This window comes from Bufo gargarizans, chromosome 7, assembly GCF_014858855.1.
Source record: "Bufo gargarizans isolate SCDJY-AF-19 chromosome 7, ASM1485885v1, whole genome shotgun sequence".
NCBI lineage: Eukaryota > Metazoa > Chordata > Amphibia > Anura > Bufonidae > Bufo > Bufo gargarizans.
The window spans coordinates 191,427,934-191,450,211 of record NC_058086.1 but is presented as its reverse complement, the minus strand read 5'-3'; the positions used below and the strand labels follow the sequence as shown (position 1 = coordinate 191,450,211).

Sequence of the window (22,278 nt, the reverse complement as noted above, 5' to 3'; positions counted from 1 at the left end):
AGTTTGGACACCACAGTCCACAAAAAGATTGGGTAGAAATTTAAGAAATTTAAGACTGTTATTACCCTCTCCAGGAGTGGTCGACCAACAACGATCCCACCAAGAGTAAGGAGTCTAATATTCTGCAAGGTCACAAAGGAACCCAAGGTGACCTCTAAGCAGCTAAAGGCCTTTCTCATATTAGCCAATGTTAATGTTCATGAGTCCACCATAAGGACACTGAACAACAATGGTGCGCATGGCAGGACTGCAAGGAAAGATGCTTCTCTCTAAAAAGAACACTGGTACCTGTCTTCAGTTTGCCAAGGATTACCAGGACAAGCAATTTTATTTTACTTTTTATTTATTTTTATTTTTTTTAGAACTTTTGGGTTTAAATGAGAAGAGTTATGTTTGAAGAAAGAAAAACACTGCATTCCAGTGGGAAAAAAAAAAAACTCATCCCATCTGTGAAGCACAATGGTGGTAGTATCATGGTTTGCTGAATCTGAGCCAGGACTGCTTGCCATCATTGATGGGACAAGAAATTCTGAATTATACCAGCAAATGTTAAAAAAAAAAAATTGTAGGACATCTGCCCACGAGCTTAATCACAAGAACACATGGGTGATCCAGCAAGGCAACGACCCTAAGAACACAAGACGTTCTACCAAAGAATAAGGATAAAGTTAAAGGTTTGGAATGGCCAATCCAAAGTCCTGACCTTAATCCAATAGAAATGTTGTGCAAGGACCTGAAGTGAGCAGTTCATGGGAGGAAACCCACCAACATAGCAGAGTTGAAGCTGTTTTGTACAGAGGAATGGGCTGATATTCCCCCAAGTCGATGTGAAGGACTAATCAACAATTACTGGAAATGTTTAGTTACACAAGGAGGCCACACCAGATACTGAAAGCAAAGGTGCACATACTTTGGCCACTCAGAGACATTTGATATTGGATAATTTTCCTCAAAATATATTTAAAAAAAAAGGAAAAAATATATATTACAAAGAGGCTATGGGTTTACGTTTGTGGAACCAATGATAACAAACAGTGGAGGCTCACCAAAAAAAAAACAAAAAAAAACAAAAAAAAAACATGAGTTTGTGTAATGGATGTTTTTCTTTTTTAAGAGAAACACTTTGCAGAAATTGCCAGTAGGTAAGACATTAAAGTCAACGTTAGCACAAATCTACGTTCACACCAGTGGGATAAAGTTAATTATAAAGCCATACAAATTACTGCACAAAGCTAATGATTAATGGCCATATTTACTACCCACGGACATTAAAGTGCCTCTCTGCACAGCCTTGCATAATGTTTAGCCTGGAAATGCATTAATGAGCCACTTTACCGATAAAAGGAGCCAGTAAAATATGCTGTGGTCAAAATACTTAATATAATGGACACATCAGGTCACTATTAGCAAGCTTCAAGTGAAAATGGGTAGACCACCAAATCCAGGGCCAGGTGGTTATTAAAGATGAACTTGGGGTCATGAAGCCTTGCTTGACACACAGTTTCCATCCAGGGAGCTTTAATTGGTATGACTTTCCACCCAAAATACTGCGTTTCAGGGAACAGTTCTTAAAGGTTTGGAAAATTAAAATGAAAGGGCCTGCGGACTACGGACATTACTGAAAGGATCAATAGATTCTAGCAGAACAGTGCCCCCTGTGGACAGATTGGAAATAACAGTGTTAGGATTTTTTGGGACTCCGCTCAACAACATATCTATATTGGTTTCTTATGTGTCTATGTCACAAGCAAATTCTGCAGTTATTACTTTTTGTATGGATTTTACAGAACCAGAATTCTGCAATTACTCCCGGCAGTCATTAAAAGAATGCTTGCGGCTGCTAGACACTATTAGAACCACCTAAAGTGCTTGTCCCACGAAAAATATTCTACATTACAGAACCAGCACCTGGATCTGAATACTTTTGTAATTGCATGGGATTAAAAACCTAGTACAGCCGTCGAGTTATTCACTGAAATGTATCTTTATAGCGCCACCTGCTGTTTGCTCTTTTTCTAAATTCTTTGTCCAGCTCACCGAGATGGAAGCACAGGCTATTTCCATGCTTCAACTGCCACCAGTTGTAGCAGAAAGGACACAACCCCTGAGAAAGGACGCACCCACTGAGCTGCCAGCTTTAAATAAATCTAGCAGAACAATTGGAGCAATGAATGTGGAGATCTCTGGATCCATGTGAGGTGCAGGGCTGGTTCTAAGTTTGTTAGAAAGAGATTGTCATGTACTATATGATGTAATTTGTTTAGATTACATCATGGGGGAACCCCCTTAACCGGACCAATAAAAAAATTGAAAAAAATAATAATTATCTTTCGCCCCATGTCCTGACACACAAACTTGGCCATATACTAAGCTTGAACGTCGTCTGGTTTAAATAACTAATTAACTTTTTCTATTATCAAGATTAAAGTGTGTCTGAAGGAACCCAGCCAGTCTATGTATTTCATTAGCAGCCAATGGGAAATATGTAATGCTTCATTTCTCCTGTAGGGGCACTGCAGAGAAATTTACATTTACTGCTGCCGTCGCTAACTTTACTTATTTCAAGGAATTGAAGCAGAGAAGAACTGAGCTCATCTTATCCTTAAGGGACGATCTGAACAAAAGGGGACTATTTAAAAGTCCCTTAAACCCTACGACCCCCAACATTAACTGTGTCCTGTTTTTGGACAGCTCAAGAATTTCATCAAGATAAACTATGATATGGGTGCATTGTTTGATCAACCAGATACAGCCCTGGCGCCAAGAGTCTGAACCCCATCGATCTGATATTGATGGTCCATCCAATGGATATTGCGAGTGCTGGCCACCCCTTTAAATAACCTTCAAACATTTCCATTTACAAATTATTATTATTCTACTACACGTTAAAATTTCTATAAATTAAAACAAATGAATTTCAAGTAAAACATATCACTTGCAATTATGACATGATTAGCGATGAGCGAACTGTTGGAAGTTCGGGTTCGATGGGTTTGGCCGAACTTCAGGTCCTGACCCGAACTTGACCCCGTTATAGTCAATGGGGACCCGAACTTCACTTTATTATTTTCCGTTAGGCGAGTTTTTTTATTAAATTTTTAACTCCTCAATGGCCATTTCATTTAGCATTCTGTCTTAAGAATGCTATTATTTTCTCTTATAACCATGTTATAATGGAAATTAAAATTACACAAACACCGAACTTCAGTAAAAAAGTCTGGGTTCGGGTCCGGGCACCCGAACTCGCAAAGTTCGGTACGAACCCGAACTTTGCAGTTCGGGTTTGCTCAACCCTAGACATGATATTAAATATATTAAAAGTCGAAATACTGCAGCTGATGTACAAATTGCTTCACCTTCAGAGTTCAGAAAAGCACTGAGCTGCCCTCTGCAGGTTATAAAGGGAACAGCAGGTACTGGTCAAATGAAACCTACTGGAACTAGTGCCTTTAAAGAGACCGGTAATCTCTGTAACCCGCGGCTCTCCAGCTCTTCCAAAACTACAACTCCCAGAATGCTTTGTCAGGCCATGATGGAAGTTGTAGTTGCACAACAGCTGGAGGCTCACAGTTAAGAAACCACTACAAAAATAATAATAATAATTAAAGCATCAAAAGAGTATGCAAACAACTTGTTCGATTTATCAGAAACTTCTATTATCAGTTGGATAATTTTGCAGAATTTCTGAAGCTTTACAATAATGAGTATGCATATGATGGCAAAAAAAAATAATTCTGTAATAAATAATATGCAAATCTCAAAAATCTTCCTTTTTAGTCTAAAAAAACCTAAATCTTAAAAAAAAAAAAAGTTCTCAATGACTAGAGTCTTTTGATCATTGAGGGGAACCTTACTTGGGGTCTGAACCCTGTTTTTAATTACAAAGAGTATATTCTTATCTACCTCCATAACTCATGGGGAGCTTGATGCGATAGAGATGAGGAGGCTTTATTAAAAAAAGTCAAAAAGAAAATCCGCTCGTTGCCCACACAACCAATCACAGCGCAGCTTTTGTTCATCAGGAGCACTATCAGAAATGAAAGCAGTGCTGCGATTGGTTGTTATGGGCAACAAAGACAGTGGCCCAGATTTAATAAGAATCTGTCTAAAAAGTGGGGCTCAAAAAGAGGGGGTCTCAAAGTAAGCAAACCAACAGCTGTCTATCCTTGCACCAAATTTATCAACCAACCTGAGCCCCTGTGATAAATCTGGTTCAGGACTAAGTTTACATCATCCATAGGATTAGTAAGTCGGCCCCAGTGTTCATTTTACACAGATTTCTTTAAATCGCCCTTCTGTGGCCTTATTTATTCAAACTAACAGCAATATTGTCCATGCTGCCCATAGCAACCAATCCAAGCTCAGGTTTCATTCCTTAAATTGCGCTGGAAAAGTCAAAGCTAAGCTCTGATTGGTTGCTACGGGTGACAAGAACAGTCTTCCTGTAAATGACGCCATTATTCTTAGTCTATACCTGATTTTTTTAGTCGTGTTAGAAACAACGTAAATAGTGGATATCAACTACGTTATTAAGGTCAATAAATATATATATATTGGCATGTGGATAGTTGCAAACAGTTCGGAATTAGCAGGGACTGTCCCTTATTTTCATACACATTCCCTGCAAATTTGGGCTGTCTTGGGCCAAAAATGGGTGGGGAATTATGTAAGCCATACTGAGGGAATTCCTGGGGGAGTGGTATATTTGACCTTAATTTACCAACTGTTATGTTGGTACCTAGGGTAGGTGGGAGGTATAACCCCAATAAGTGTCCCGACCTGATAATATTCATGATAACTATCTATACTAAGTAGAAAATGTTTTAGGCCTCAAATGAGTGGGGCATTATGCAAGTATCGCCCATAAATATGTGGGCATTCCTAGGGGCGGAGTCTATTTGTCCCCAATTTATCAACTGTAATGTTGGTAACTATGGTAGGTGGGATGTATAGGACCAACATGTGTCCTGACATGATAATATTCACGACAACTCTGCCTGTACCTAGTAAGAAAGTTCTTAGGCCTCAAATGGGTGGGGCATTATGTAAGTACCACCCATAACTATGTGGTCCTACACAGATCGGGGGCATTTCCAGGGGTGGGATCTATTGGTCCCTAATACATCAACTGTAATATTGGTAGCTATAGTAGGTGGGATGTATAGGACCAACATGTGTCCTGACATGATAATATTCATGACAACTCTGCCTGTACCTAGTAGGAAAGTTCTTAGGCCTCAAATGGGTGGGGCATTATGTAAGTACCACCCATAAATATGTGGTCCCACACAGATCGGGGGCATTTCCAGGGGTGGGGTCTATTTGTCTCTAATTTATCAACTGTGATGTTGGTAACAATGGTAGGTGGGATTTATATTACCAATAGGATTCAACATGATAACCATCTATAATTAGTAGGAAAGTTCTTAGGCCTAAAATGTAAGTACCGCCCATAAATCAGGGGAATTCCTAGGGGCAGAGTCTATTTTTCCCTAATTTACCAACTGTAAGGTTGATAACTATGGTAGTAAGGATGTATAGGACCAATAGGCGTCCGACCTGAAAATACTCATGACAACTATCTGTACTTAGCGGGAAATGCCCACTGCGCGGTTAGAACTGGGGTCATTTATTCACAATTGAACAAATATGAATTAAGAGGGAAAATTACACAGCAATTTCGTTTTCTCCGTAGTTGCCCACAGGAATTTAGTACAAAAAAAATTCTACCAATTTTTAGAAAAAGCTACTATCTTTATTGATTTCACTCGGCTATTAAAGATATAAATACCATGGTATCGGTGGATACATATTAATCCAAACCACATAAAAATGAGTCCAGCGTAGGTTTTTCATAGAGTAAAGGTGGACGTTTATTAACACTTGTTTCCTCATGTGGTATACGCTGTGTAACGGTACAGATATTTCCACAACTATCAAAAACTTGTAACAATCTATTAGAAACTAAAAAAAGTACCATAAATGCATAAAAAATCCTGCAATCTTGTTCCAACTACCACCCTTTATGTAAGCGCCATACTTCCACTTTAACACAACCGCATGTCTTTCTGTATATTAGCCAAAAAAATAAGTTTCACCTGTAGCTTCACATACAGTTCTGTACTTTAGAAAAGAGTTTTGCTCTTAAAGGGGTTGTCCCATCACGCCGTTTCCACGGAGAGATGGAACAATCCATTTGGAAAATACTCCAGTCTCTTGGCTAAATAAAAAAAATGTAACAGAGCTGTGACTGTGGCTATCAAACTTTCCTTTAGTCCCCCTGTGCTAGTGAGTACGTTTAAATACGGCACAAGTTTTCTTGCCTTTTTTTTATTTTTAATAAAATACTACAGTTCCCTGCATACAATGCTGCATGCGAGTGCTTCTAAGTAGAGCACAGAAAATACACACCTCCCTCTGCTAGCTGTTCTGGAAATTGCATGGATGAGTACCATCATTCCTATTATACATGAGCAACACAGGTAGTCACTCATGGCATGCAGGCAGGGGGGCCATGGAAGTAAATTGAAAATTAAAGGAAATGTGTCACAATTTTATGCGCGATATCTACATTATTTAACTTTTTTTTTATTTTATATATATACTGTCGATAGTCACACGGAATATAAAAAAAAAAACTCAAAGAATTGTAATGTGTCAAATTTTTATGCTTTTTTTTGATGATTTAAAAAAAATAAAAAGATTTCCATGTCACTATCTATTTAAAAAAATCTAAAATCTTGCACTAGGCATAAAATATGTAAAGACTTCCTGTTCTGTACAGGTAACTGTACAGCAGTCATCTCATTATCACCACAGACAGGATTACCATGACCGATAACACCTTCCTATAGATGGATAGATAGCTAGATAGAATCCGCCAGGTGATATCACAGCTTATCTTCTTTCTCCTGACCTCTGCACAGGTCACAGAGCATGCCCAGAAAACTCTCCAATAGGAGTCAATGAATTAGCTCCAATCTATTGTGTATGGCCCATGTGGCTGCTCTCAAAGAACAGGAAGTCTTGATACATTTGAAACCTAGTGGCCAGTGTGATATCTACATAATTGTAAAATTTTTGGGATATACTGTCAAGGGAATATAATATATATATATATATATATATATATATATATATATATTATATTTTTAACATAAAAACTTGATTTGAGTAATTGGTCATATTTGGATGACACATTCCCTTTAAGGTACTGTATTTTAATACATTCACATGCCCTTGCACACACAGTGGCTAAAACCCTGTTGCTGCCTCATACCATGAGTTTACTAAGAGACCAGAGCTTAGCTTTAATGAGGCTGCTCAGGATTTGAAAAACATAGCTGATTTTTTCCTCAACAGCACTCCACCTGTCCAAAAGGTTGTAGGTAGGGATGAGCGAACCCGTGGAAGTTCAGGTTCGCCGGGTTCGGCCAAACTTCAGGTTCGGGACCCGAACTTGACCCCGAACCCCATTAAAGTAAATAGGGACCTGAGCTTCACTTTATTATTTTCCGTTATAACATGGTTATAACGGAAAATAATAGCATTCTTAAGACAGAATGCTAAATAAAATGGCCATTGAGAGGTTAAAAATAATAATAAAAAAAAAAAAACTCACCTCATCCACTTGATCGCGCAGCCGGTATCCTATTATTTCTGCAGGACCTGCAAAAGGACCTGTGATGACATCACCGCAGGTCCTTCTATCTTCATTCAGCAGGACCTGCGATGACGTCACCATGCTCACCACATGTTGTCATCGCAGGTCATTTTGCAGGTCCTGCAGAAAAAAAGAGGATGCCGGCTGCTTGATCAAGTGGATGAGGTGAAATGTTTTTTAATTATTTTTAACCCCTCAATGGCCATTTTATTTAGTATCCTGTCTTAAGAATGCTATTATTTTCCATTATAACCATGTTATAACGGAAAATAATAAAATCACCCCAAACACCGAACCCGAACTTCAGTGAAAAAGTCCGGGTTCAGGTATCCGAACTCGCAAAGTTCGGTACAAACCCGAACTTTGCAGTTCGGGTTCGCTCAACCCTAGTTGTAAGTGGTATTACAGCTCAACGCCATTGACTTAATGGAGTGGAGGTGAAATACTAGACAAAGCTTATGGAGATGCATGTAAATTCTTTGGAAAAGAAAAGTAGCCATATTTGTCTAGTTCTGCATAAACCTTTTAAGTGTACACGTCCTATTTCTGTGCATTGTTGTACAGAATTACGCTTCCATATCCTGCACCGTCATCCCAGCCCAAAAATTTATAGTACTGTACATTATTCTTCAAGTTAACGAAAACATCGGAAAAAATATTCATTTCAAAATTCGGGAAAAAAAAGAAAGTTAAGATTCGGAATATTACGATTGAAAAGAAAAGGATGGGTGATGTCACAACATGGAGCAGTGAGGTTAGTGATATGTACAGGACTCTTGAGCAAAGGTTAGTTCTATGTACAGAAGTTCTGAGCAAAGGAAACATTCTTTTAGTAAGAAAAGTCAGTAGTTTTAAGGACACAGAAGATACTGGTTTAGCCCGAAGAGGATAGATCTAGTCACCAACCTTGGTAAACACTGGATCTGTTGTCCATTTCTGTCTCATCTGGAAAATATGTACTTTGATCCAGCTCAAAATCTTCTGTGGATGGCACTGTGGTTTGTAAAGGGACGGTACTTCCAGCAGGGGTACCCCAGTCACTGTCGTCTACTAAAGTAGTATTTTGTTTTTGCTCGGAGTCTATTAAAGTTTCATTAGTGCCGGGGTCTCGTTGGCCATCAGCACTTTCAGTAGTCACGGTGGACTCTGTGTGGTTCTGCACATCTGAAGACCGTGTGGCCACATCACCTTTCTCCTTCTTCTCACCGTCCTCGCCTTCCTCCTCCTGCTCTCGCTCACCCTCTTCCCCCTCGCCTTTTTGATCTTTGTCCCCCTCCTCGGCCCCTTCGCTGTTTTTTGTGGGAGAAGAGTCGTTGTCGGAGCCTGTGGACGGTAAAGGTTCAGTAGTAGACACGACAGGTCTTGCAGCCTGCTTACTGGCAGAAGAGGAAGTAGGGAGGCGAGTGGGCCACACAGTGCTAGGAAAAGAAGGTAAACCACCACCGCTAAACCCAAGACCAGCAAGCAGAGTACTTGTCACCACAGAGGCCACGGTAGCTTGGCTCCCACTTGAAGAAGGGCCCATCCCAGTGGCCATGGAAACAAAAGAAAAGGGGATGCCAGAGGAAGTCCAGGTGGAGGATCCAGAACTGATTGGAGCCATGTCAGCGGAGGAAGCAGGGGAAGCAGTAGGCTTGAAGAGGAAAGATCAGAAAAGAAGAGTCAGTACATTACCTGGCACAACGCTTTTAGAAAGTGCACTGGTGGAAATCTTTCTCTGAACTTTCTTATTCTGTATTTAAGATAAAATAAGACACTGTTTTGAATCATAAGACATGCAGGGCAGGCCGGGACCTCAGGGGATTCATTAAAAATATATCACCAATTATTAAAGGGGTGGGCCGTGATTTTAAGAACGCTCTACCGATCCCTGCCAATCCTGCAGTGATAAAGTCACCATCATTTAAGTGGCCTCTGTAGCCAATCACTGGCGGTACTTGTGCCGTTACAAGTGAGCATCATGAAGGCCAATTGAAATTAAAGACATATATGCCACATTATCACTGTAGGATCGGCAGCAATGACCACCAAGGCTGTAATGTTGGAGAGGTGGAGGATTTAACGAGAGAGTATTTTATTTTATTTTTTTAAATCCCAGGCAACCCTTTTAAGAGCTGATACTACAGGTCGTGAAATCAACCCCCTGTCCATATGAGTGCATATGGATGACTAACGGGAGGACTGTAAGGACTGGTTCTTACTCTGGAAGATTCAGTAGGGACATTTATTACACGGTTCCTCAGGGGGTGCACTGCAACCGCGCAGCTAAATGTATGGGTGCCACCATCATGGGCCTGCAATAACAACCATTTCCCTTCATTGTTCACACAACAGCTGGTCGGTATAGGTGGATGGGTCTTGGACTGAACATGGCCATATGGTAAGATTCAGTGGAGCACATTGCCATTTCTGGTGAAACATCACATCCTTCTGCAGCCCATTGTGAAATGATATATTTACTGGAGATTAGCAAATTTCCAGTTATGAAATTAGTTTGCGATTCGTTTACTGGTGAAAGGTGAATTGCATTATGGATTCCATTATGAAGCGGGATGGATCCGTTATGCAGCCCATAGACTTCTATTATGACGGAAGGAATAACGGATCGCCTCTAAAGGCATTCCGTTATGCATTCAGTCATAGAATTGTGTTATGGATTCCGTTGCCACGGACCATCATGCAATTAACCTTTTACTAGTAAACGAAGCGTGAACGAATTTCAAAATATGAAATTTGCTCATCTCTAATATTCACCAGTTTTGTGGTCATTTAAAAGGGTCTTTTTTCAAGATTCTAATTGTCAGGATAGGTCATTTATATCCGATCACTGAGGGTCAGACACTACAATAATCTCACCCATCAGCTCTTCCCTACAGCCTCTAGTGCTGGAATGGGACAGGAAGCACAGCTCCGTTCATATTGTAGTGGCCATACGGGGTTACTGCAGCTCAGTTACCATTCACTTTAGTGGGAACTGAGCTGCAGTAACCTAAGACGGCCACTACACTTTGAACGGAGCTGTGCTTCCTGTTTCATTCAAAGTGCTAGCTTTACTGCCGGACGTTGAAGGGAACAGCTGATCAATCATTAATATCAGGACCTGGAAAACCCCTTTAACTCTCATGCTGCCCTAACCACAGGCAGGTTCCCACATTACAATGAACCTTTACTCTGCTGCATCATTTTACAGAAATATTTTAAGAGAATTGCCTGCTGGGCAGTCAAGCCGAGTCAAGCGAGGAAATAGTGGAGAGGACCCACCCCGAAGGCTCTTCTTTGTAATGAAGGCGCCTGCTGCTGTTTTTTTAAGGGAGCATAAAACTGATGACAGGCTCCTTTTAGGTAAAATTTAAGCCTCGGCGAGGAGAAGGTGAAATTATTACTATATTGGAAAACTGCAAATAGTAAATCAGTCATATCACTTTTTTCTTTCCATTTTTAAATCATCTTGCGTCTAGATTTTGGCAAGTTAAGAAAAATATTTAATTAATCCAATAAAATAAAAAAATAATAAAAAAAATAAATTACAATATATGTTCTTTATAACAAATGAAGCAAAGAAATAAGCACAAAAGAACAAGCCAATTTTTTGTGTTTGGCTTTTAATTACATTTGTGTCCACCGGATGTCACCATTGTGTCATCTACCGGCCGCACATTTTCTCCTCTTTAACGTGCAGCTTAGCGATGTAAAAAAAAAAAAAATTGGCACAGACTGGAGAATAAGGATTTCCTAACAACATTCAATTTGCTTCCTCCGGACATAAGAGTTTAAGGTCTAAAGCAAAACTTGGATATACAAGTGCTACCTGTTATTATTACAGCTGTGGACAGCAGAGGGCAAGGTGCATGTGATAGGCTGGAGGAATACATCACACAGATAAAAGGATAGATAGAAGAATAGATACATAGAGAGGGCTATAGAAACAGGGGATAGATGGATGGTGAGATAGGCACAGAGCCCATTAAAACGGCTATTAAAAAGAGAGTGGAAAGAGAGATAGAGAGACAGATAGCACGACTGCTCAAACCCTGCACTCCATTAATACAGGGGCACATAGGAGTCTTCTTCTTGTGATTGGCATGGGTGCCCAGTGGGTAGACCTCTAATGATCAGACACATCCCTTAATCCTGTGGATAGGGCTTAAAGGGGTTCTCTGGGAATACTAATGTTTAGCACGTGCCCACAGGCTGCCTTCGTAAACATGAAATTCATACTTACCTGCACCCTGCCGCTCCTCCGCTGTTGTCCATGTTCCGATCCCCAGCTTGCTTTCTTCCAGTGCTGTATGGACATGGTTTCAGTGGTGATGTGGCCAAAAGCAGCATGTCACCACTGAAGCCAGTCATTGGCTGCAGGGGAGCATGTGACCATGCCCATGTAGTGCCAGAAGAAAACAAGCTGGGGATAGGACTGGAGCAGCAGGGAGCAGGTCATGGGCACATGCTGAAAAATGAGCACTCCCAGAGAACCTCTAAGTTTAAATCTTGGGATAATCCGTTTAAGCTTCAAGAAAACCGCCTCAAAACAGGCCAGAGTCCAGACGACTGGCTGAAGAATGGTTTATGGACATGGAGCATCACCATAACGCTGGAGAACCAAAAGACTTCTAGACATCAGAGAGGGAAGGCGTTCCTCTACTTACCACTCCTGTCTTCACAATCCTGGTCCCTTCAAATATTCGAGTTGTGTTGGCTGAAAAAAATGAAAGGAAAACTTAAGCATTTTCTCCATATAGCAGAATAGTGGTCTTTTATGGCCATGGGAGGTCCTCCTACCCCTGTCCCTTACTACTTCTGTCTTATGACAAGCCAATAAGGAGCTAGACAGATACTATGGAGGGTTTAAATTACATTTCTTCAGAATCCTAAATTTGTAATTTGATCAATCAGAAATTTTTTCAAAGGTTGAAAATGAGAGGACGTCTTAAAGAAAAGGGGATTAGCAGAAAAAAGCTTTAAAATGGACATCTACAATGTCCAAACTGGACTCAGAACGTGGACATTTAGAAACGACTACACAAAACTCTAATATTCCTCTTGCAGGAACCCTAGACGCTCATGTACAGTGGATATAAAAAGTCTACACAACCCTGTTAAAACGTCAGGTTTCAGGGATGTAAAAAAAATTAGACAAAGATAAATCATTTCAGAACTTATTCCACCTTTAATGTGACCTATAAACTGTACAACTCAATGGAAAAACAAACTGGAATCTTTTAGGTGGAGGGAAAAAAACAAAAACTAAAATAATGCAAATTAAGCAATCACATTCACAATCCTGTTAAATAGGAGTCAGCATACACCGGCCATCATTTCAAGTGCCTCTGATTAACCCCAAATAAAGTTCAGCTGCTCTAGTTGGTCTTTCCTAAAATTTTCTTGGTCGCATCCCACAGCAAAAGCCATGGTCCACAGAGAGCTTCCAAAGCATCAGAGGGATCTCATTGTTAGAAGGTATCAGTCAGGAGAAGGGTACAAAAGAATTTCCAAGGCATTAGATATACCATGGAACACAGTCAAGACAGTCATCATCAAGTGGAGAAAATATGGCACAACAGTGACATTACCAAGAACTGGCCGTCCCTCCAAAATTGATGAAAAGATGAGAAGAAAACTGGTCTGGGAGGCTACCAAGAGGCCTACAGCAACATTAAAGGAGCTGCAGGAATATAAATATATGCCGAACTGAGAGTGCCTTATCGTATTTAAGCTAATATTTAACTTTTATTAGTGTCATCTAAAATAAATGAGACAATATAGTGTAGTGAACTCCTGCACTGTAGTAGAGAGGGAGCAAGGAATCTATAGTTGCAGAATAGACCTAGTTAGCTTCCTGGTATATAGGGGGGTGGGGGGGGGGGTTTGGGGAGGAGTCTATATAGTTCCCTATATAGTTCAATTAAACACCATCTGGGCCTCAAAGCAGTCGAGAGCTACCTATCAATGAGGGATAAAAGACGCCCCCTGCACAACCAATTCATACTTGATCTATTGAACTTTAGCCTTACTATTTTATCTTTGACGACCGATATTACCACCAGCTCAGGGGTACTGCGATGGGCAGCTCCTGTGCGCCGTCGTACACAAATCTGCTTCTGGGCTGGTGGGAAGCCAACTATATCGGATCAGAGAGGATGGATAAATGGCAAGATATGGTAGTCGTATGGCTAAGGTTCATAGACAACATTTTTGTACTGTGGAGAGGGACAGAGGACTCCTTTGCGGAATTCATGGAGATTATCAACAACAATGACCTGGGCCTTCTGAACACAATCGTGATGCACTGCCATTCTTGGATGTGTTAATAGAAAGAGGCCTAGATAACAATATAATTACCTCTGTCTACCGCAAAAAGACGGCAACCAACAGTCTGCTCCGCTGGGAAAGTGCCCACCCCTATGCCCTATGTAAGGGCATTCCCAAGGGTCAGTATCTTAGACTCTGGTGAATTTGCTCCACTAAGAAAAAAGTTTAAAAGTGAAGCAAAGGATCAGAGATACAGATTTAGGGAAAGAGGATACCTAGATGGAGTACTGCGAGTAGCCAATGAGGCAGCGAGCTCTGAGAATAGAGACACGCTTCTCATACCAAAGAAACTGAGGATGGGGCCAACGAAGTCCCCAAATACTGCCCGAATTATTGGCACCTTTGATGATGCCCATAATGAGGTCAGACAGGTGCTATCCAAGCACTGGGATATACTCAAAACAGACCCAGACCTGGAAGACATAATAGGACCCTATCCCCTAATAACATATAGGAAGGCTAAGGGACAGACTGGTCAATAGCCACTACCAGCCCCCTCTGAACCCTGGAAACTGGTTGTCGAGGAGTCCCACTGGTACATTTAAATGTGGGAGATGTACGGCATGTAGTCAAGTATTGAAAACGAAGGTCTTTACGGGCTCATATACATGCAGAGAATACACCATTCGTGACTATGTGAACTGCCTCACTATGGGTGTAGTGTATCTGGCACTTGTAGTGCTCCTGCCCCCTTGACTATGTGGGCAAAAAAAATAAAAAATTTAGGCGACGGATCAGAGACCACATTAACGACATCCAAAACAAAAAAGATACATCAGTGGCAAGACATATCAATCAGTACCATGGTGGAGATACCACCTGCCTTAAATTTATAGGCATCCAGTATGTCCCTAAACCAAGGAGGGGTGGAGACTGGGATAAAGCGATCCTAAAGGCGGAAACGAGATGGATATATAAACTTAAATCAGTAACACCTAATGGCTTGAATGAGTACCTCTCGTTTAAACCATTCCTGTAAAAATCCATATACACAGGAGCCAAGGTCATACACGTGTACAACTAATAAATACAATAACCTACCCCTCCCCGGATGAATCTGCCTACCCACTAACCAATATATCGTCTCTATATGTGGGAAGAGTGCACTATAGATAGCACTGGAGAACATACAATAGGATTAATGAGCATTGATGATATAATGGAATGCCTATTTACTATATATACAGGACTCCCGGACTGTATAGAGTCCCTATGCCTTGACCAGCACCTATAGCAAATCCAATACTAACCCTATGGAACTATGATACTATGGTAACATGATACATATAGTATGTTTACTAGCCATATATTAAAACTTCCTCTCCCTAGTCCTAAGCAACTGCTTTACAGCATTCAGGACAGACAGGGTTAATGCAATCGGGTTTTCTTGTCAGTCAGTACTAATGTCACTTTCTTTGCTTGAACCTAAGCCGAGCTACTAATGATACAAAGCGATCATAAATTAAGCCTTGCTGCATGGAGATATAGCCGGGGACGCGGTTTTAGGTCCCCATAGCAACTAATCACGCCGGCCAGTGACGGAGCACAGCGAGCCCGGACTTGTCATGAGGCGGTACCTCGTGACGTATGTCTCCGTCTGGACCTGGCGTGCAATGGCGAGGTGAGTAATCAACGCGCAGCGTACACACAGGACCCATTGGTCAATCAAAATGTGGGAGGAGCGGCGCGCATTTCAATTGCCACAGCCGCGAGATGAAAACAGGCGCACAGCCACTGCCTACGGTGCCCTGATAACCAATATCCCTGAAGAGCCAAGTCCCTACCTGGGGAAACGCGTCGGATGAAGGTTTAGAATATATCTACCAGGGAGGTAAGAGCATAGGGCTTTACAGTATAGGCCCGAGGTTCCTGAGGCTGGGGGTCGTCCTTCTAAGACGAGTGCCCCGACTACAGCCGTTGAGGTATTCACACTCATTAGTTTAGGCCAAGTAGGGTGAGCACTCAAGGGTGAGTAACTGGCCTCATTAGTAGGCTCCTCCCCAAACCCCCCCCCCCCCCCTATATACCAGGAAGCTAACTAGGCCTATTCTGCAACTATAGATTCCTTTGCTTCAACAAAGTATTGGTTTAAGGGTGTGCACACTTATGCAACTATATCTTATTTTTATATTTTTACTTCCCTCTACCTAAAAGATTTCAGTTTGCTTTTCAATTGAGTTGTACAGTTTATAGGTCAGATTAAAGGTGTAAAAAGTTCTGAAATGATTTATCTTTGTCTCATTTTTTTACATAACAGAACATTTTAACAGGGGTGTGTAGACTTTTTTATATCCACTGTATTCCCAGCGGGACACTCAAGTGGCCGACTACCAAAAAGTGATGGGTGAGATTTTGGCAAGACTGGGGGTGAATGTGTTGTTCCGGGCCCAGCGGGTACATCAGTGGGGGTTTAAGCCAGCTGATCCTGCGAGACCCCAGTATTATGACTTACTCCACCTTTTGCAAAAGTGGCTACAGCCTGAGGTGCCGAGTCCTATGGCTATGATGGATAGACTATTGGCTGATATCTTCTGGAGGGCTTTGCCACCCACTCTCCAGCAATGGATCGGCCAGGTCTTTCCAGGTAATGCCCTTGAGATGGTCGACCTGGTGGAACGCTATGAGGCTACCCGGAATCTACAGGAGGGTTCTTTTGGGAGGGGGGGGGGGCAGTCAAATCCTGTAAATCTCCACCCCAGACACGGCGACTTGTGTCAACCAAACCCACCCGGGATGTACCCCCTATGGATCCGGCTCAGATAGTCTGCTTGCGCTTTCGGGAGCCTGGCCATGTACGAGCTGACTGTCCACATCAGGTGGAACCCATGGACACGAACTATGGCTTTCGTCAGTCGTTATATGCCAGGAAGCTGTGTGCAGCGGGTACCCCAGAAACTCTAAATCACTTGTGCCAGGTGGAGGTGGGAGACACTCCAGCAGAGGCCCTGCTGGACTCAGGGAGTCTGGTGTCCCTAGTAAGGGCTCCCCTGGTACAGTCCGCTGAGTATACTGGCCGAAAAGTCGGGGTCATATGCATTCATGGGGACTTAAAAGACTATCCCACCACCCTGGTGTTGGCAGGTGGACTCACGAAGTGGCAGTTGCCACAAATTTACACTACGAACTTATAATAGGGAGAGACTTCCCTGGTTTCCTGGCACTGTGGCCTGCTATGAAAGTGACTGATACCCATGAGACAGGGGTAACCCTAGCAGAGTGGCCTAGCTCCAGGGGGAGACCAGAACCCTGGGAACCCGAAGCAGAAGGGCCAGCGGTAGGGGTGACGGCCACTTCGGTGGAAGAGGGGGAGACAACCCCGCTAAGTGTGATGGTAGGAGACGTGGAGGACTTGCTGCCGGGTTCTGAATTGGCAGACCTCAATGTCTCTGGGGATAATTTTAGTACTGCACAACATCGGGATCCCACCCTATCCAGAGCCTGGAAAAATGTGTTAATAGTAGATGGTGAACCACAACAAGCTGGGGCAGAGTCGGTGTTCACCCGTTTTGTGGTTCAGCAGGATATGTTGTATCAGGTAAACCAGCTGCGGGATGAACCCAATGAACAGTTGGTGCTGCCCCAGGCTTATCGCAAACTTTTGTTAGAGTTGGCCCACCAACATGTTCTCGGGGGTCATCTGGGAATGCAGAAAACACAGGACTGGATTCTACAAGGGTTTTACTGGCCCAGTGTGTTTAGGGAGGTGGACAAATTCTGTAAGTTTTGCCCGACCTGCCAGGCAACTAGCCCCAGAACCTTTTCCATAGTCCCTTGGTACCTCTCCCGATCATTGAGGTACAGTTTGAGCATATCGCTATGGACCTCGTAGGCCCAGCACCAAAGTCCGCTAAAGGACACCAACACATCTTGGTCGTCCTAGACTACGCCACTCGGTATCCGGATGCCACTGCGACATACATCGGCTAAACTGATAGCTAAGGAGCTAATGGAAATGTTCTCCCGAGTGGAGCTACCTAAAGAGGTTCTGACTGACCAGGGGACGCCTTTTATGTCCAAGGTGATGAGGGAACTCTAAGTTGCTGCACATAAAACAGCTACGGACGGAGCAACATGTCTCACCTATTATTAGTCTTACTGGTCAGGATAATAATATTTATATTTTTTAATATAGATATTGACATAGAAAATTAAAAAGAACCAAAAATTCTTCAATAAAGACACAATTTTAAAAATAGGTCATTTTCTGATGGCACATCCCCTTTAAAGGGACCCTACCATCAAAAAATGTTTTATGTTTGTAAACAACCCATATTTTATGTAATTTTATTTATTTTTAACCAGAAAATGGCTGGATGGTTTTCTGGATATAATTTTTTTTTAAGTCACTACATGTATTCCACTTCTTGTCCTGGCTCTTTAACTTATAGCACAGCAAAGTCTCCATTAACTCTCTCACTCCGACCAGAGAGAGCCCCCCATTAGTTACTTAGTTAAAGCATCACACATTACACTAATCAATGCAATACTCTTCCGTAGACATCTTTATCTAGGCCTATCAAGAGAACAATACAGCTGCGAAACTGACATCCCAATTCTACAAATACTATTAATAATGAGGATTACCCTTCAGATAACATCTTCCTCTCACAGCAGCAGTAAACTGACAATGAGTTACTTATCTGTATAGGCGTTTTGCCTGCTGCAAAAGAACAGCATTTTAATAATTTATTTCTCAGTGGCATAGCACTGCATGAATGAAAGGAAAAAAAAATGCAAAAAAAGAAAAAAATTGTTTTTTTTGAATATTGCATTTATAACAAAAAAAAAAAACTCTCTGACTAAAGTGTACCTTTAAGGGACTTGTTCATTCGGAACTACATTTCGCTGAAATTTCTGTAAATCTGAAGGGTCTGCGTTCTCCCACCTGATGAATTTGGATATTAATGGGCATCCTCACAAGCAACCGATACCCATGTTCTCAACTCTGGTTGGGTCACCGGTAAAGAAAGTTCTGATGCATGGGGTAAGTAACGTTCTGTAGCTCTGGGCCTCTCTAGAGCCAACAACAGATGCACTAATTAAGCTTAACAGATTGATTTAGGATCTTATGTGAAGACTTGCAAGTTCAGCAGCTCTCGCTCCATTACTCCTCTGTAGGGGCTGTCAGCAGGCAGTGTCTATCCAGATTAATTTTCAGGTTTTCCATCCATGAAAGCATCAACTTTTTTTTTTACACTCTACAAAGTACCCAGTAAATATTTACTTAATTTCAGATTTTGGACAAACAGTGCCAAGCTTGCTATGGACATCTGGCAGGTCAGTCGCTGCCATGAACTTCAGGCACGTTGTCAAACAATGGGTTAATTTACTTTGCATATCTTAATTACAGAGTGCAATATGCCTATCTGATTTCTGACAGCTCAATTTTAAAGCACCGTAAATCCATTACCATAAAAAAGGGAAATTAATTGGCCTGATTTACAGATTATAAGAGTTTACGACAAAACAAAAAGCAATGAGAATTCTAAACAAAAACCATAAAAAAAAAAACATTTTGTAAACAAACGGTTGTAAAAAAAGGAAAAATATATACCGAATTTATAAGATACATTACTGCTAAAGAAAATAAGAGCACCATACAATTTTAAAAAAAATTAAAATAAATACTATTCCTGAACTTTATCCCTAACACTCAGGATCTTCCCCCTACCTGCAATGCTCTGCAGAACTTCTCTTTCAGCTCCTGTGCCCAGCATTTGTCTCCTCACTGCCGGCAGCTACACAGTAAACACTTCAGCCCTGAGCTGTGCAGCTGAAGGGGTTAAGAATGCTGGGAGAGAGCAAGACAGTGCAGGGGGGCGTGGCCAACACAGTGACATCTAGTGTACAGATCTCTCAGGCTTGTGCAGGAACATTATCAGAGCATCTGAGAATCCAGTCACTGGAGATAACGTGAGTTAATTGGAAAGTGGTTACATTTTCCTAGTTAGAAACATAGAAAGAATAAAAAAACAACTTGGACAACCCCTTTAATATTAATCTCAGAAGCTGCGATCAGCGATGAACGCAGCATCTGAGGTGTTCAATGAGTTGGGGGGCGCAATCACCGTTCCCCGTCATTGCGCAAATAGTTTGTGGCAAAGCAAATACATTTTTTTTTTTCTAAAATTCTATGAAGCTGCCGAATCGAATTTTTAAGAACTTCACTCATTTCTACCCACCAAGCCAGCTCACCACACGTGACTTCCTTCATGAGATACAAAGTAGGAAGTGGCCATAATAACTCGACTAAGTACTTCAATTAGGGTGGACTATAATACCGCGCACAGCCCATAGACAAGAGTGACGCCGTTTCTGCAGAAATCCCATGGGGTTTCACTTTAGCGCCATCTACTGCCTGCCCACAGAAGATGACAAATGACCAATAAATGTATTCATTAGCCAAATCGGAAAGGTTTCTGTTTCTTACCTTGAAAAAGCATTGTTTGGCTGAAGTCACTCCGCATGTCGTTGCGACACACTGCCTGCACTCTGAACAGGTAGAGGATATCTGGAGAGGCGTGGTTAATGGTGACATTCTGTAGAGATAAAAAAAAAAAAGAAGAAGGAAAGTCACATTTTCTGTTCGCAACGTCGAGGCGCTGTTTTCTCAAACTGAGCCAGACACAGAACCATATGATATTTATCTATTCACATCACACTCTCTAAAACACTCACCCAAAAAGCTTCAAGTCCCTAAATACACTACAAGGTATTAATTTAAAACTGTCATGGATGTCATTAAAAAAGCAATTTTAAGAGCTCAATAATGCTCGCCTTCACAAAGAAACGTCGGAAAATATTTATGCGGCCAATAAAATGATAGATCCGTTGGAATCTATGTATTTTTCACTTGTTTGTCTCTCTCTTGTTTTTATGCCTTTTTTTATGGAGCAATAAAACCGATGAAGTGTCTGTGCTACATGCCCAAGCCAAAGGCGATATCATAAGTAGCCCCCGTAAATAATGAGCGCAGAGCACACCCCTCTCTACCTCAATTTACTTTTCAAGCAGAACATTGAAATGTCCTTTGCTACAGGAAAAAAAATAAAAATCACTGCCTGAGCGTAAGACAGCAGAACTTTGTCCCCCGACTCCCCGTGGGTTATCAGACTTTAACACAATGTACTATATATACATAGACTTAACATAGTAAAGTTCGGATGACATTCCAGAGATAGTTATCTACAAATACATTAACCTAACATTTTAATGTGTAACAAAAACAAACAAAAAAACAACTGTTGACCACAGCAAGTAAGTTCTTCTGTACTGGTTAGAAGTTGAAAGCCAAAGCCTGATTGATTGATTGATATGGATAACCCTCAGGGACGAGCTTGGATTTGCAACTTTACAGCTCTTGGCAAGGTGACATCAGAAGCCATTGCTGGGGAGGAAAGTCATACAAGTCAAGGTCCACCATCTGCAGAGACCTAAAGTTTTACTAAAAGTCCATCTGCCAACCATAACTGGATTGAAGTTAAAAAGAGGACCTGACTAGTTAACATGGGTAGTCTTCGGGGAAGGTCAAAGGGTGCTAAGCTTGGGCTACCAACTTTATGGTTCCTGGTAAAGAGACATCAGAATCCACTGCTAAAGAGGAAAGTCATGAAAGCGAAAGTTCACCATCTGCAGAGGGTAGGAGGAGGACCTAATGTCTGCTATCCTCTGGCAACAGTAACCATTTTCTTAATTAGTCCCTTCATTCTATCATTTTGCATATCTTCAGGACCTTGGATAATTAATCACGACTGCAAAATATGGCATTGGGGAATCGTTTGATACAGTACATGTACCTGGCACCAAAAACATATTTGGGAAAACGGGTGTCCAATTAGTATAGAACTGATGTGTGAAAAACAAAACAAAAAAACCCCACTAATGTACATAGACCCATTGAAATGAATGGGTCCGGATTCAGTGCAGGTGCTATGCGTTCACGTAACGCATTGCACCCGCGGGGAAAACTTGCTCGTGTGAAAGAGGCCTTAAACTGAAAATCCATTTCCAGAGCTTCTCCTACCAGTGGTCCATGAGAACCACAAACCAAATGTGGATGCCATCTATGTTGTGTCAAGCGTTTTCGCCCTATTGACCTATAGACTATAATGTGCACGAGGGATCCATAATCGCAGATAAAAAAATTGTGCGGGCTTCTGGGGACCCAAGGTCCATGGAAAACCACTGATGCTCACACATTAAAGTCATAGGATGCATGAGCGGTCCATGGATGCACTGACTTGTGAAAGAGGCCTAACACATCTACAGCACCAAGATTTGGGTAGGAAACCTCTTTGCACCACATC

General features: G+C 41.6%; 1 protein-coding gene across 2 annotated transcripts in view; it reads right to left on the bottom strand.

Moving 5' to 3' along the window:
• PTPRG (protein tyrosine phosphatase receptor type G) overlaps positions 1–22,278 on the bottom strand; it is a 470,827-nt gene that overhangs the window by 111,751 nt on the left and 336,798 nt on the right. The window contains exons 10-13 of one of the 2 annotated variants that reach the window (XM_044300598.1): positions 20,403–20,511; positions 12,310–12,359; positions 9,338–9,395; positions 8,570–8,986 (exon numbers count right to left, since the gene is read on the bottom strand). In XM_044300598.1, the coding sequence (XP_044156533.1) occupies positions 8,570–8,986; positions 9,338–9,395; positions 12,310–12,359; positions 20,403–20,511 (634 nt within the window). Of the gene's footprint in view, positions 1–8,569; positions 9,297–9,337; positions 9,396–12,309; positions 12,360–20,402; positions 20,512–22,278 lie in introns of both variants that reach the window. The other variant, XM_044300597.1, reaches the window with a different exon arrangement.